Consider the following 14,855-nt stretch of genomic DNA (forward strand, 5'->3'; position numbering starts at 1 on the left):
TACTTTCCCTTGCCGGGGACGGCATAGTGTCTTAGAATGTAATAATGACTATGGGGCAATTAATCAGCTTATTGTGCTAGGGACCTGATGGCGAACAGCAGAACCAAGAAGGTAGGCCCAGCCCGGCCTCCTTCGGGCCACAGACAGTCCCGCCCTTGTCCCGGGCTCACACCCGCGCGCTCCCGCGCAGCGGAATCCTAGTGCAAAAATGGAGGAGGAGGTGGGGCAGGGGGCGTGGCAGTCAGGGAGAGCGACCCAGGTGTTGTGGGTTGACCTCACGCAGGGGCTCCTGGAACTTAGAGTCCCTGCGGGTCCGCTCGCAGCCCTGTACTTGCCTGCCAAAGCCCAAAAGTCCGGAGTCCAAGAACAGAGCCCCACACTGTGCTCAAGGCGCCTCTCTCCACACCGCAAAGCGGGACCCGCGGAGCGGGTCCGGCGAGGAGCTGCGGCAGAAGAGAAACACCGCAGGTGCAGGGAACAGCCCACGGCAAAGTCCAGGCAAACAAGGTATTTGCACTCTAGTTTCTCCCAATGCAGCCCCAACCATCCCCAAACAAACGTTACTGAACTATCTAAACTCAAGAGATATTACTTTTAAAGAAAACACACCACTGCACATTAGGCTATACAAGTGGATGGATCGGTTTCATTTGAGGCACAAGCATTTTTAGACAATGTCTTTTAGACATTTTCTCGTTAGACAGCAACCTTCAGGATTGGGAAACAAATTGTAGAACTATGCCCCCCCAAAGTGACACTGAAAACCACTGGGTTCAAAACAGTTTACCACGGCAAAGAAAAACAGCTATACCTTCTAGGACAAGCTCTCAACTCTACCACAATCGCCCCTATTGGTTCTTAATGATGCAAAGTGAAGGGGACGTGTGAAGCCAACAAATTACTGCCAAACAGAAACAAGTCAAAGGAAAGATCTTTATTTCTTTTACAGCAGAGGATAAGGTTGAATCGGGACTAGTCAAAAAGGCCAAATCCCATGTCATCGTCCGACTCTTCAGATTCCTCTTTCTTCTCCTCCTTGGGAGCTGCTGCAGCAGCAGCTGCTGCGGGAGCCGCAGCAACAGGAGCAGCAACCACAAAGGCAGAGGGGTCAGCCAGGAAAGCCTTGACCTGAAAGAACACCAGGCAGTTATAAACAGAACACACAAACCAAACAGATAAAAGATCGAGACAAACATATGCCCGAAGATAACACCCAGCCATGTTTTCCAACCTTCATCCCACCTATGCACGGGTACAACCATTGATCAGCTACTCAAGCTCTACCAATGGGCAAAGTGACTAGATAATAGAAATTCAACTAAAAAGGCATTATATTCTGCCAGGATTTACTGAACCACTCTCAAACATCCTTTACCTTATCTGCCAGAGGGAAGCTGTAGTCCGTCTCTACTGCCACAGCTAGGACTCGCTTGTACCCGTTAATGATGGTATGAGGCACAGAGGCAATTGTGGGGTACCCAATCTGCAGACAGACGCTGGCAACATTGCGGACACCCTTCAAGAAAAAATACGAGCACACTTAAACAGAAGGCAAGATTAATTGTCAGTGCATCACAGAGTTCCTACCAGGTCCATATTGCGTGCTACACATAGCTGTACATCACATCTCAAGTTACAAACCTAACTAAATTGCTGTATGGGATAAAAACCTATTCAGTGATCAAAGTGTTATAATGAAAAAATCTTTAATGTACAGCTATAGGGTAATTCTATTGACCAACCTATTAAGAACTGTTGGGATTTCTTTAATTCAACACAAGGACCTTCTATAGTGCCACAACCAGACTATATTAAAAGGGGAGGGCGGGATATTATGCAATGGACAACCTTCCTGCAGGGTACAGACCCCACGCAGAACTGAAACTAGCACCAGTCTTTTCTAATGCATCTGTAGTATGCAGTTTTTTTAATTATCGATCTCACAAGTGGTACCCAAAACATCAACTGCTTCTACAGTGTTCCAAATAAATGCTGACAAGGATTATGGCAGGTGACTCCGTCAACATTAAAGGTGCTTTATATGACAGCCCAGGTTAATCGAACTACGGCAGTCAAGGAAAATCAGCCATCCATCCTCCCGAGGCCAGTCATGCAGTTTTGCAAGCGCACGATCACCAATGAGGGTATCCCAACAGTATGAAAATTACGTACTTTTAACACAAGGCATTTAGAGCACTTAGCAAAAGCAGTTGAGCTGTACAACACTTTGAAAAAGCAATTGTGCTGTTCAGTGCTATTTACAAGGATACTAGCTTAAAATATTTGCACAAAAAGACAAATGCTTCATGCTAGTGCAGTTTAGAACCATATAACCCGAATGTCACTGTTCAGACACTGCGGCACTACAGTTTAGCGTTACTTTAACGCTAAATGTTTTGAAGATTACCAAACCAACAGATTAGTTTTTGCGTTGGCTTGTATGGAAAAGTATCACAAAAATGTTGCTTTGCTAGGTGTTCCATGCAACCACCCATGCCTTTTGATACCAACACCCCCATCCAGCCCCAATCTACTAACATAAGTAGACTGGGTTAAGCACCCAAAATAAACACTGAAAAGCAGGCATTAGGAGAAGGGGTTTCATTTCTCTTTGCTTTTATGACCTTGCACGTGTGCAGCACATAATTTTCGAAAAGGTTTTAATTTGTCTAGCTATAGTATTTTGTACAGAAGGGTACCCTTCCTGTACAAATCTTCTGGTAGACTCCGGCAGGCACCCTAGCTCCATGGCACTACGGCGAGACGAATCTGAATATGGCATTCTACCCGTCATACAGCATTTTTAGCAACAATACAAACAGGAACGCTGCGCTAGTTTACCTCCAAAAAGCGGACATGCAGGGCCTCTTCTGTGATATCAAGAACCTCTGGGTTGTAGATGCTGCCGTTGTCGTACACCTGCTGGATAATCAACCCGAAGGAGAACGGGGAAATGTTCAACATGTTGAGGAGTGTGGCTTCGCTGGCACCCACTTTGTCTCCAGTCTTGATAAGCTGTACATCACTCTGCGAGAGAAAGATTTAAACCATTCACTCAAATGCTTTTACTGCGTCCAAACCAAAGATGCGATTCTACATTTCACAAGAATCACATCGAGGCTGGACATAGCTCTAAACCCAGGCCTCAAGCACACAAGTTTATTAGGTCGAGCGACCTATCTCGCATTGAGAGCGGGAGCTCGATATAAAGGGGCTTAAACAGAGGTTTAACTAGCTGGTGATTTGGTGCTGTGCCCGTGAAATGCTCGTGCACAGCATCAAATCGCCAGCCATCTGCCATCTGTTCCCCAGCAGCTCCGCCCCACAAGCTTCCCCCAGCGTGCGCTCTGGCTCAGCCGAGCCGCACTCCTCCCACACAAGTTTCTTGCCCACAGATTTATTTCTCTTGTTTTCACCAAACCGGTTCTCATTATCAATGGAAGCAGCAATTATTAAGGTACGGTTGGTTAATTGCACTCGGCATAAGAGCGTTTGAGACATAGTGTTTTGTACTCACTGAAACTATTATGATTTGTACACTGTAATAAGGAGAATAGACATACTACATACACGACTTCCATTAATGTGGAATTTACATCGTTTGATTACGCCTTTTGCTCAACACAGTGGAAGGTAGATACTCACTTTGAGTTTTAATGATTACATGCACATTTACGCATCTTAAATAACCGTGTTCTTCACGCAGTTGAGAGCTTCTTACACAAACCAGTTACAGGGAGGTTCCCATCACATGGGTTTGCGTGGACACGGAGACTTTTGTTGTACTTTTGTCATTTACCATAGAGGGCTTAGTGCGCCTTTGGTTAGCATACTTAACTCTCCTCCCCTCGCGACGCTCTTCCCGCAAACCATCTGTTCCCCAGCCGCCTGCCTGCCTTACCACATCAAAGGCAGCCCAGCCTCCCTCCCACAAGATTCTCAGCGTGCGCTCTGACTCAGGCCGGCACATCTCCTCCCCTAATTATTCACTGCATGGCCTGCTACAGAGCGCACGCTGGGAGAAGCTTGTGGTAGGAAGGCTGCAGCCGTGTATATCCTTGTCCTCTCCTTGCCCCTTTCTCATTATGTGTGACTTGTTAAATGATTGTCCTATATTCATAGCATTATTCCCAACACTCGGGATTTTGTCACTGTAAACAAGATTTGGACATTATAGTTAATACAACTCAAATACCTTTAAAACAAACCTGAACTGTGCTCTGCTTAGCTTGTTAGTCTCTTGAGGCCGGTTTAAAATGAGTTTGTCAGTGCAAAGAAAACACGCTGCTGGCAAACGTTCCCTTCACAAACGGACTTTTGATGACTTCTGTGTAGAATGTTCAAAATAAATGTTGCGCCTTTACACCTCCATCCCACTCGTCTTATTCCTCCTAAAAGCACTTAATTTTAAAAAAAGTGCAAATGTGTCTAGCTTCACCTTTCTTAATAACTCGACTGACAACATAACTCCAGTATGCAAACAACCTATAACCCCACCACATCCACCAACACTTTAACCACATCCACCACCACCCCATCCACCACCGCATCCACCATCACCACCGCATCCACCACCACCGCATCCACCACCACCGCATCCACCACCACCGCATCCACCACCACCACATCCACCTCCACCATGACATCCACCGCAACATCCACCGCCACCACATCCACCACCACCTCCACATCCAACATGACATCCACCTCCACCACATCCACCACCACATCCAACACTTCCACCACCACCGCATCCAACACATCCACCACCACCGCATCCACCACCGCATCCACCACCACCACATCCACCACCCCATCCACCACCCCATCCACCACCACCACTGCATTCACCACCACCAACACCCCATCCACCACCACCACTGCATCAACCACCACCACCACCGCATCCACCACCACATCCACTGCATCCACCACCACCACCACATCCACCACCGCATCCACCACCACCACATCCACCACCACTTTAACCACAACCACCACACCCACCACCACTACATCCACCACCCCATCCACCACCACTGCATCCACCACCACCACTGCATCCACCACCACCACCACTGCATCCACCACCACCACCGCATCCACCACCACCACATCCACCACCACCACATCCACCACCACCACATCCACCACCACCACATCCACCACCACCACCTCCACCAACACTTTAACCACAACCACCACACCCACCACTACATCCACCACCCCATCCACCACCACCGCATCCACCACCACCACCGCATCCACCACCACATCCACCATCCCCACCACATCCACCATCACCTCCACATCCACAGCATCCACCACCACCACTTCCACCAACACCACATCCACCACCAGACCCACCACCACCAGACCCACCACCACCACACCCACATCCACCACCACCACATCCACCGCATCCACCAACACCGCATCCACCACCACCATATCCCCCAGATCCACCTCCACCACATCTATATGTGTGTGTGTGTGTGTGTGTGTGTATGTGTGTATGTGTGGCTGTGTGTGTGTGTAGGTGCAAATGCAATGTTCTTGGATTTTCGTCACAATAAAATACACTGAACATAATCTTCACAAAAGTTATTTACAAACGTTTAAGGTATTGCCATTATAAATTACAAGAACTTTTATTTAAGTATTAATTATTTACAAAATTAAAAGCCATTGTTATTTGTAATATCAATACATCTAAGTCACGTAAATACAACACACATTGCATTACAAATGCTATAGGTGTCACATTTGCGAAAGTTAAAACTATTGACATTGTAACTGACAAAGCTATTAATTTTGCTATTTTCAAAACCAACACATAAATAAAAAAAGTGTCATTTACAATACCAATCGCTCAAACTTTCCTAATGCGAGACCTATTGCATTTCCAATGCTTGTGTAACTAGGAAGCCAACCAAACCCCTTTCTAGCTTTCACCTTCCCGAACTCTGTCATCCGACAAGTTTTGAATCTACTACGACAACCCTATTATGCAGCCCTAACCAAGGGCGACTAGAACTGGGGATAAAAAGGGGGAAATCAAAATCAGTGGATGGCATAAAAGTCAATGAACTCACCAAGATTTCAATGGTTCCTCTGGAGATCTTAGTGGTGATGCCCAAAGCCTGGAAGAACGAAGTCTTCTCAGGACCTAGCCCTGTGTTCTGAGCAGGTACAGTCACATCACATGGGGCCGTGGCACCTGCACGAGCCGAAGCTGGCACCTAAACAAAAGATGCAAAGACTTTGTAAGTTTCCTACATGTTACTATATTTACACACGCAGAGGCCTGTAGATCTCGCGTGTGTAATTCCCCCCCTTTACTCAGCACGGGCATGCCTTTACATAAATAAAGATAACAGAAGCAAGGCTATGCATCCTTACCTTATTGGCCAGAAGCATGTCCCGAATCTCCGTCAGATCTTCCTTGGTGAACACAAAGCCTACATTACCTCGAATGTGATTGAGCAGCCTGCGTTTTAAAAATAAATATGTCACAGATTGTGCAGCAGGAAGTTAAACTACTTTTTGTAAATCGCAAAATACATTAGTGGCATATTTAAACTGGATAGTTGGGTAGAAAATAAAACAAGGTCACCAAATGTGGTCTTGCCCAAAAGTCATTACAACATAGGTATAAATACCATGCTAGGTGCAGATTATCACTGACTCCAGATAATGTTAAGCTGCTTAGCACAAGTAAAAAAAGAATTGTCAAAAACAAAAAAGGTCTCACTTATGGAACCCACTGGCTTGCCCTTTTGTCAGCACAGCAGTGAGTTTTTTTTAAAAGGCTCAATGGCAGTCATGCCACCCCGCTATCGCGTGAATGTGTCAATGCATGCGTACGTCAGCAGAACAATGCATTTGATCTTTTTTTAATTTACTGATCCATCTAGCGCTTGATAAAGGCACTGGAAGCACCACATGTTAACACTGTCAAAGGGCTAGAAGGCTATTAAACAAATTTCTACACAAAAACTATCACACTTCCTGGCAATTACCAACAAATGTAAAACAGCTCAGGACAGTCACATCCAACTTCAACGGTAACATTGCAAGGAATTCTACAACTGCAAAACCCCAATTCATCTTGTTTAGTGGGACAGATTTCTTGTCAATGCAATAATCCAGTGCACCCAACTAAAGACACAAAGGGACTAATTTCCAAGCCCATTGCGCCGTCGGTGCCCATATTTACAAGGCGATGTAAAGTCATGCTGCGTGACTACTCACGGCCTTGTAAATATGGTTCCATTTCATGCATTACTCTGCATGGAAGGGGTGTTTCATAGTTCCCACGCAACATCCATGGAACTTAACATTCCCAGATTTACTAAGTGTCAAACTTGGGAATCAAGTCAGAATACTACAACTCCCCAGGGGAGGCGTAGGAGTGGTGCAATGAGGAGAAACATTTCTCGTTTTTTGCTTTACGTATGCTGCCTTCTACAGCACACATCAGTGTAAAAAACGCCATTGTTTTTGTGCAGGCGCATTGGTGTCTGCTTTGGCACACAGCTGTTCTTTGTGCGGTGCAGGGAAGGACAGGAATATGCAATAACTTGTAAATACGGCACATTCTTGCTCTTATGTGGGCACAAAGCAGTGCAGCAAGGCTAGCTGAACTGCCCTGTGTCAAAAAATATAGTAAATGAGGCCCATAGAGCCTCATTTACAAGGTTTTGGTGCAGCGCAGCAATGAATTTACAAAGCTGCGATGCACTGCGTCAAAAGAAAATGACAGAAATGCGTAGTATCTATGAGAGACTGCACATTCCAGTCTTTTCCCCCTGTGCTGGCACACAGATGGATGCCATAATTGTGGTAGGTATAGATTAGAATTTAGCATCTGGGTGGCGTGGAGGAATAGGGCTCGGATTACATTTGACACCCGTAGTCAAGAATATGACCCATCAACCACCCAAAAATGACATTGCCTTCAGCATGCTCTCCGAATGCATATGGGTAGGGACATGCCTGTCAGACTCCTCACCCCTAGAAGATAGTATGCTTGCAGACCCCATTCCGCATAAAAGTGTCATTTACAGGAAATTGGTGAAGGATACCCCTGATCCAAGGGGTGCGCTCCTAAATGCCTGGACTGACTACTTGGGACATGGGCGACTAGGACTGGACAAAAGCACCAAAGTCCCCCGGATATAGCAATCTAATCTAGATTTCAGCCATCACACCGAGCCTATCACCCAAGTACCCTGCTGTATAAAATAAGGGCTGTGGGCATGTCAATGCGCAAGCGAGTTCAAGCAGATAGGCATCTGCCATATTCTGTGAGTGCCCGTTGATTCAAAGGTTTTGGCAGGGAGGTGACTACTGGGTGGGTTCACCAGACTGGAGGTACTGGTGGCGGGAGTGGCCAAGCGCAGCTTTGAGAGACTGTGGGGGCTCCACTTCCGCCGGCGGCAGCAGAGTGGGAAATGATTTCGACTGGTTCCAGGGAAGTAGTCTACCACAGCAGAGGATGCCCTAATAAATTTGAGGGGGTGGGGCAGGAATATTGAGGAGCGACTTTGGGGGTCATAATTTGGCCAATAGCCTCTGTGCTGATCCCCCGCTACCTCTGTGAATGGGGATGGTGAGGTTCATACTGCCATACTCACATTCTATGCGTTTATACACAATCTAGAATACAGAACTGAGCCTGAAAAGTTAAAGCATTCCACAATTCGCATGGCTTTGAGTCTGGGAAAGGAGAACGATTTTACAAGGTGTATAATATTTAAGTTTACAGCATTTAAACTTACTTTTCCAGGGCAGGGTTGTTCTCCAAGTGCCCACGGATGGCTTTCCTCATCATGGTGTTCTTCCCCATGAGTACCACAGCCTTTCCTCGCAGGGACATGCGGATCTGCTGCATTTGCTTCGACCCGACATTGTCTGCTCCCACAATGAAGCACTTTGGGTAATCATCCAATAGTTGCTAAACAGAAAACATCAATATTACTTGAGACTGAAGGGCACGCATAGCAGCTGTAGATTAATATAACTTCATGAAAGTGTGCAATCTTACAACACAATGCGAACACAGTGAATTGCCTTGCAAATGTAAGGAGGCTAACCGCAGACTGTTCCAGGGTACTTACGATGATTTTGGTGAAGTAGTTGGCCTTCCACGTAGCCCTGTCTTCCCTGGGCATCTCGAAGGTGCGTCCAAGGATTGCCACACAAAGGGTTTAAAGACGAGGTGTAACCTACATAGGAAAAAAAGCAGCCCACAAATAAATCCTGGGTCTGAGACACCTCTGGCATTCAAACTGCACTGCACATCCCTATTGCCCCCCCCCCCCACCCCAAGAAAGCCAGAGTCGAAATACACAATGCAGATTGTCCTTCACGCATGTCTGCACAACAGCTTCCCTTCATAACATTTACAAAAAACTGACACATTTGCACCAAATGCCCTTGAAACACCCTGGGTGTGCTGTATTTACAATACAGGGCTCCATGGTGCAAGGATTAACACCTTTTTGTTTGCACAAAAGTGACGCACTACAGGATTTGGCCATAAAATAGACAACTCCACCAATGCGTCAGAAAACAGTCAATTCCCATTGAAAACCCCCTGTGTCGATCGGTATAGCTGGTCTGAGCAGGTATAGGGGTTTTTACGCAGCTAAATGAAAATTTCACTGCGCCACTTCTGTGTGGCTTTGTGTGGGAATGCCTACCCTGCATTCATTATACCTGAGACAGGTATAATGCGACAGCTCTACTAAACTGACGCACCATACCCAATGTGTCAGTTTGGAGATATGGAGCAGTGTGGCACTAATTGCGCTGCTGCGTCAAAATAGTCATGACCCAAATCGGTAAGCCACACAACCACTATACGGTGCTGTGAGTAGCTTCAAAAATCTGGAGTAACAGTGCAAATCGTTGGGTTACTCTGCCCTGTGAAGGCATTCAGGGAGTGTTCCCACACAACTCCCATGGATTTGGATGCATCCTCAGGTCTATAGGAACTAGTAAACATGGGGGATGTGCCACAATCCTACAGCTTCCCAGGGTAACGCAAGAAGGAAAAATCTCTGTACACATCAAGACTGCCATGACCATGCCTCAATATCGGAAAGAGCCCCAGGGAGCCCTTTAATGAACCTTACACCACAAATGTGCAACAGGCCACTTTGCTCTTAGAAATAAGCAACCCCTCCACTTACAGGTTTAGTGCATCATTGCATTTGACCCCCTACCGCACAGTGTTTTCTATGGCTTATTTTGCACTATAAACATAGGGCACACTTGCTCCACAAAGTAGGAAGCCAACGATAATAGTTTACTATGTTAAAAATTGATACCATACTAATGGATACTAAACTAACTTTACAAAGTTGTGCCAATATAAAGAAAACACTTGACAAGCCCCAATCCGTGACCTCAAATTTCTGGATCACAAGCTTTCACATCTCTCACCATCACCACTATGCAAGACTGACACCTACTCTCCCCCCCCCCTCCAGAAAACGTTCAAAGTACAGTTTGAGGAAAAGCAAAAAAAAATACTATTTCTAACTAAGGCATAGTTTAAAATCTCAATAGGCAATGTGGAAAAAAATATGGTGAAATTTTCCAATAGCGCTGGTCCTAAGACATGGTGACTGCCACTGAAGAGCGTACTCAATCCCTTGAGTCTATACAGTTCTAAAAAAAAAAAATCATACACCTGCTCACATAATTACAGCTACAAGTACACCTCATGACATCTTCAAAGGCAAAAAGCAATAAGTTTGACTGCTACACCTCATTCAAGGACACTAAACACCTCAATCTATGAATGGCTAAGTGAGGCCACAAGCTTTAAAGAATGGTCACATTAAACACTATGAGCAAAAGGCACAGATTCCAGCCGACAATTCTTTTAAAGCTTGGGTTTGATGTGCCAAATAGCAATAGCTGTATACAAAAAAACTGGAACTTGGGCATATAGCTATAAACTCCCATGGAACCAAAACAGCATTGACATTAAGGAATACACACAGAGCTACGCATTCAACCATAACAGACACATGTCATAAACATGTGAGACGAGAACACAATTATTTGCACCACAAACCCACAAAAAAAGACTAACAAGAAGCACTTGCCCACCAGATAGAGATTATGAACCTCAAGGACCCTTTCCGAGAGGGCACAATCTAGGGCCACCCCCACCAAACAATGCAAGCATTCACCTATACACATCAGAATGAAAAACTGAACAGAGGGACCGATTTATCATAGTTTTGAATCGCCCCTGCATAACAGAAAACCAAATTACAGACTCGCCAAGCCACCAGAGTGGATTGGTAAATCTTTTGTAACACTGTAGTGCAAGTCACTGCCTTGGGGCAACCTTAGTGGTTGGGGGGGTTACATGTGTTTTCCCACTCATCCACCCATTCATTTTGACACATTCCCAAATTTACCAACATTGTTAGACATGTTAGTGTGTAGATTGTACTAGAGGCAGACCAAGGAAATTATTTTTCATTGTTTAGGCTTACAATTTATTATGCAGCACACTTAGAAAGAGAAAATGATTTTGCTGCTTACTTCTTTGCAGGAAGGTGCCTCCAAAAAACCGTGCCTACAATGCAGGCACCACTGCAAAACAGCGCAAGTGTGTTGGCACAAGACAGTACATTGTGGGCAAGCTAAGGAATGCACCAGGGGCCTCATTAATGAGGCCGTGCGTCCCTTTTTGGGACGCACCAGCAGCGTAAAAAATTTGCCTTGTTGCACCATATTTACAAAGTGACGCATCTAGGTAAATGCGTCACTTTGTAAACCCCTGCGCTACATTATACCTATGCCAGGTATAATGTATACAGGGGGCGTTCTGACGCAAGACAGGGTCATAGAAGTGACGCAGTGAAATCTATGTGATTTCACTGCGCCACTTCTAGGACACAAATGCGTAAATTTCTTACGCCTGCCTCACAGCAGGCGCAAGACTGACGCAGGCCCTTTCACATGGGGCTTGCCCCATGCGAAAGGACATTGCTGGAGTTGCGTCACTTTTGGGATACTCCAGCAATGCGTCACCATACAGATAAGTCACATACTGAAGTATCTAACTCCTTGTACCATGATGCGTCATTCTGTAAATATGACGCATCATTGGCCTCGCAAGTAGGGTGCAGTGAAAAGTGACGCATCGCTGTTTTCACGCAGCGATGAGTCACTTTTCATAAATGAGGCCCCAGTTATCTGTAAATATGTCGCAAACCTGCCCTCTCCCTTATGCAGCAGAGTGCCTTGCGTGACAGCAAGATTAATCCGCTCCAGAGTTCCTACAATATCAAAGTTGCAGTTCAGCCAAAAGTATGTTAGACTAGTTAAGGATCTCCTAATTGAATGGCTAATTCGGATATACACGCTAGGTCAGTGAACCCTCCCCAACGCTCAGTTACCCTAAACCATACATTTGTCTCCAAAAGGCACGGCACTAACCAAGTGGACATATAATCGACGGGCTTTAACAGAAACATTGACCTACGACTGTTTGAATGGAAGGTTCTTTAGGAACGTTGAGTGAAGAGAAATTGAAAGTTTCCACTCTTAATCAATAGATAAAATTGATATAGAGATAAGGGAGGGGGGTTCGTCCTGAAACAATCCCCAAAATGTATGAGCGGCTTTCATGGTGGAAAGGCAAACTGGCCGGAGTAGAAAAAGCTGCTGAACATTTATTATAATACATATTGCCCTCGTGAAAACCTTCAAATTATAGATATGAGGACAAAGCTGGGAGTTGATCGAACTACACATAGCTCGATGCTAATAATTTCTAACGCAGGCTTTTGAAGTTAAGTGCAAATTTGCTAACTGCGCTCCACGTCAGATTGCCAGAGTACACATCCGCGTAATTTTGGTTACATATTAAAGTTATATGGTGTTAGATCCATTAATTGAATGGGAGCAAAGTAAAATAACAATTACCATTATTCATCAAGATGTCAAACGAAACCCTCGCCCAGAAACAACGTGCCAAATGTTACCTACAGTTACTGCAAGCAGCCGGTCTTAAACTGCAAGTTGACACCCACAAAATAACAGCTCCCGCTGCACAACTCAAGCAAGAAGAACGACCTGCCTACGCTATCTACCAACAGAGTATCACATAAACCCCGCCACGAGCCCACATGCGAACGCAGCACAGGCCTCACTTAAACGCAACTTCAGAGTGAGGCACGCGTGAGCCATTAACGTGCACGAACAGCTGCCCGGTAGGCTCCCGCACGCTTCAACGGAAGTCCACATGCATCCGGTGAACCGGGTAATAGTCATTAGAGCATCTTTAACGCGTAGCCCCGTTCAGTGACTCTCAACTAACCTCCGACTAGGACTGCGTGAAAGAAAGAGATCGGCCGCGCCGCCTCCAGCAACTATATACTATGAGCTTGTGACCAATCACAGGCCGTCAGCAGCCGCGCGTCACAGCACGACGGCCCAGTGCGTTGCCGTCAATCAACCCAGAAACTCGTACAATTGGATAGTAAGACGCTAATCACGCTACTGCAGGCACGTTTTCCATGGAAATAAAAATGAGACAAGTGAAAAATGGTTACAACGGATAGAGATAATAGAAAGACTAAGATCAGTTGCTTTATTGGTAAATAAAAGTGTACCTTCCAACGATTGGTACCTCTATATATTTTGCTGCGGATGCAAAGTTTTTTTAATGACATGTGGTAAAATGCATCATTTCTGGGTTTGAAGTCAGCTGCACTTTACACCTTGAAACTTTTAGTTGAGGTTTACATAGCGCTGTCAAGTTCCCCAGGTCTTTGCTTGATGCGCTGCTCCATCCCATGTTTTTTCTTTGATTTCTGGGACATGTAGGCTGGTGCACTCCATTCTAAAACTAGACTACAAGTCCCAGAATTTGAAGGAAAACCTGGACGGTAGCAGCACATCACACATGGACCTAGGACACTTGGCAGCTATGGGTTTACGTAATATGGTCATATAAACAAAAGGAATCCTACTGGGGTAAGGAAAGAGTGTTCGTCACAGTGGTGTGGGAGCACTCAGTGTTTGATAAAATACCCCTCACACACCAAAAGGCCCCTTGGTGTCATGCTTCATCATTGGGGTCTTCGCACCCTTCTAACGGGATGCGGCGTGCTACGACCTACGACTACGCAGGAGCACTTATAGTAATGACTATATGTGGTGCATGTGAGTGAGTATATTATATGTGAGTGGTGGGTTGAGGTGAAAAAATTAAAAAGCACCTGGCACGTGGGTTGACTAGAAAAAAGTTTATTCAAGACCCCGGGCTGGTACTATTAAAAGAGGTGCAGTGCGAGGTAAACCTGTCGTGATTATGGACAGTACCTCAGGTGTGCGTCAACATGTTTCGGAACAAAAATGGGTGTTTAGACTGGGCACGAATATTAATGGGTTGAATGACGAAGTCCCATGGGGACAGTTGTCAAATTAATCTACCAAAAAACCTACATTAATAATGCCTCCACGGTACCTCTGTCAAATCCATGTTTAACAATGAGCCCTCTAATCTGTCTATCGCTAAAAAACATTAGCTAACTATGAGCTACAACCACAACAACGTTTATTCATGGATGCCAAATATTCATAACACTGAGCCCTCTAATCTGTCTAAAAACATTAACGAGATGTGGAATGTTCACGATGACATGTTGCGCTGAAGGCATTGAACGTTTATTCATGGATGCCAATATTCATAACACTGAGCCCTCTAATCTGTCTAAAAACATTAACGAGATGAAGAATGTTCACGATGACATGTTGCGCTGAAGGCATTGACGAATTGTGGGCTGAGGCCGCAGCGTCGTTTACTCGTGTTCACG

At 45.5% G+C, this 14,855-nt stretch overlaps 1 protein-coding gene across 1 annotated transcript; it reads right to left on the minus strand.

Moving 5' to 3' along the window:
- Positions 1 to 919: 919 nt before the first annotated feature.
- On the minus strand, positions 920 to 13,435 carry RPLP0 (ribosomal protein lateral stalk subunit P0). Its single transcript, XM_078667660.1, has 8 exons — positions 13,355 to 13,435; positions 9,123 to 9,230; positions 8,784 to 8,959; positions 6,403 to 6,490; positions 6,096 to 6,242; positions 2,842 to 3,027; positions 1,376 to 1,516; positions 920 to 1,128 (listed from the first exon to the last, which is right to left on the minus strand). The coding sequence occupies exons 2-8, from the start codon at positions 9,174 to 9,176 to the stop codon at positions 973 to 975; spliced, it is 948 nt and encodes a 315-aa protein (XP_078523786.1). The 5' UTR covers positions 9,177 to 9,230; positions 13,355 to 13,435; the 3' UTR covers positions 920 to 972.
- Positions 13,436 to 14,855: the final 1,420 nt, after the last annotated feature.

This window comes from Lissotriton helveticus, chromosome 11, assembly GCF_964261635.1.
Source record: "Lissotriton helveticus chromosome 11, aLisHel1.1, whole genome shotgun sequence".
NCBI lineage: Eukaryota > Metazoa > Chordata > Amphibia > Caudata > Salamandridae > Lissotriton > Lissotriton helveticus.

Coding starts and splice junctions, on each gene's coding strand:
- RPLP0 (XM_078667660.1), bottom strand. CDS start 9,176: ATGCCCAGGGAAGACAGGGCTACGTGGAAGGCCAACTACTTCACCAAA. Junction 6,243..6,402: donor ACATGCTTCTGGCCAATAAG/GTAAGGATGCAT, acceptor TCTTTTGTTTAG/GTGCCAGCTTCGGCTCGTGC. Junction 3,028..6,095: donor GAGGAACCATTGAAATCTTG/GTGAGTTCATTG, acceptor TTTCTCTCGCAG/AGTGATGTACAGCTTATCAA.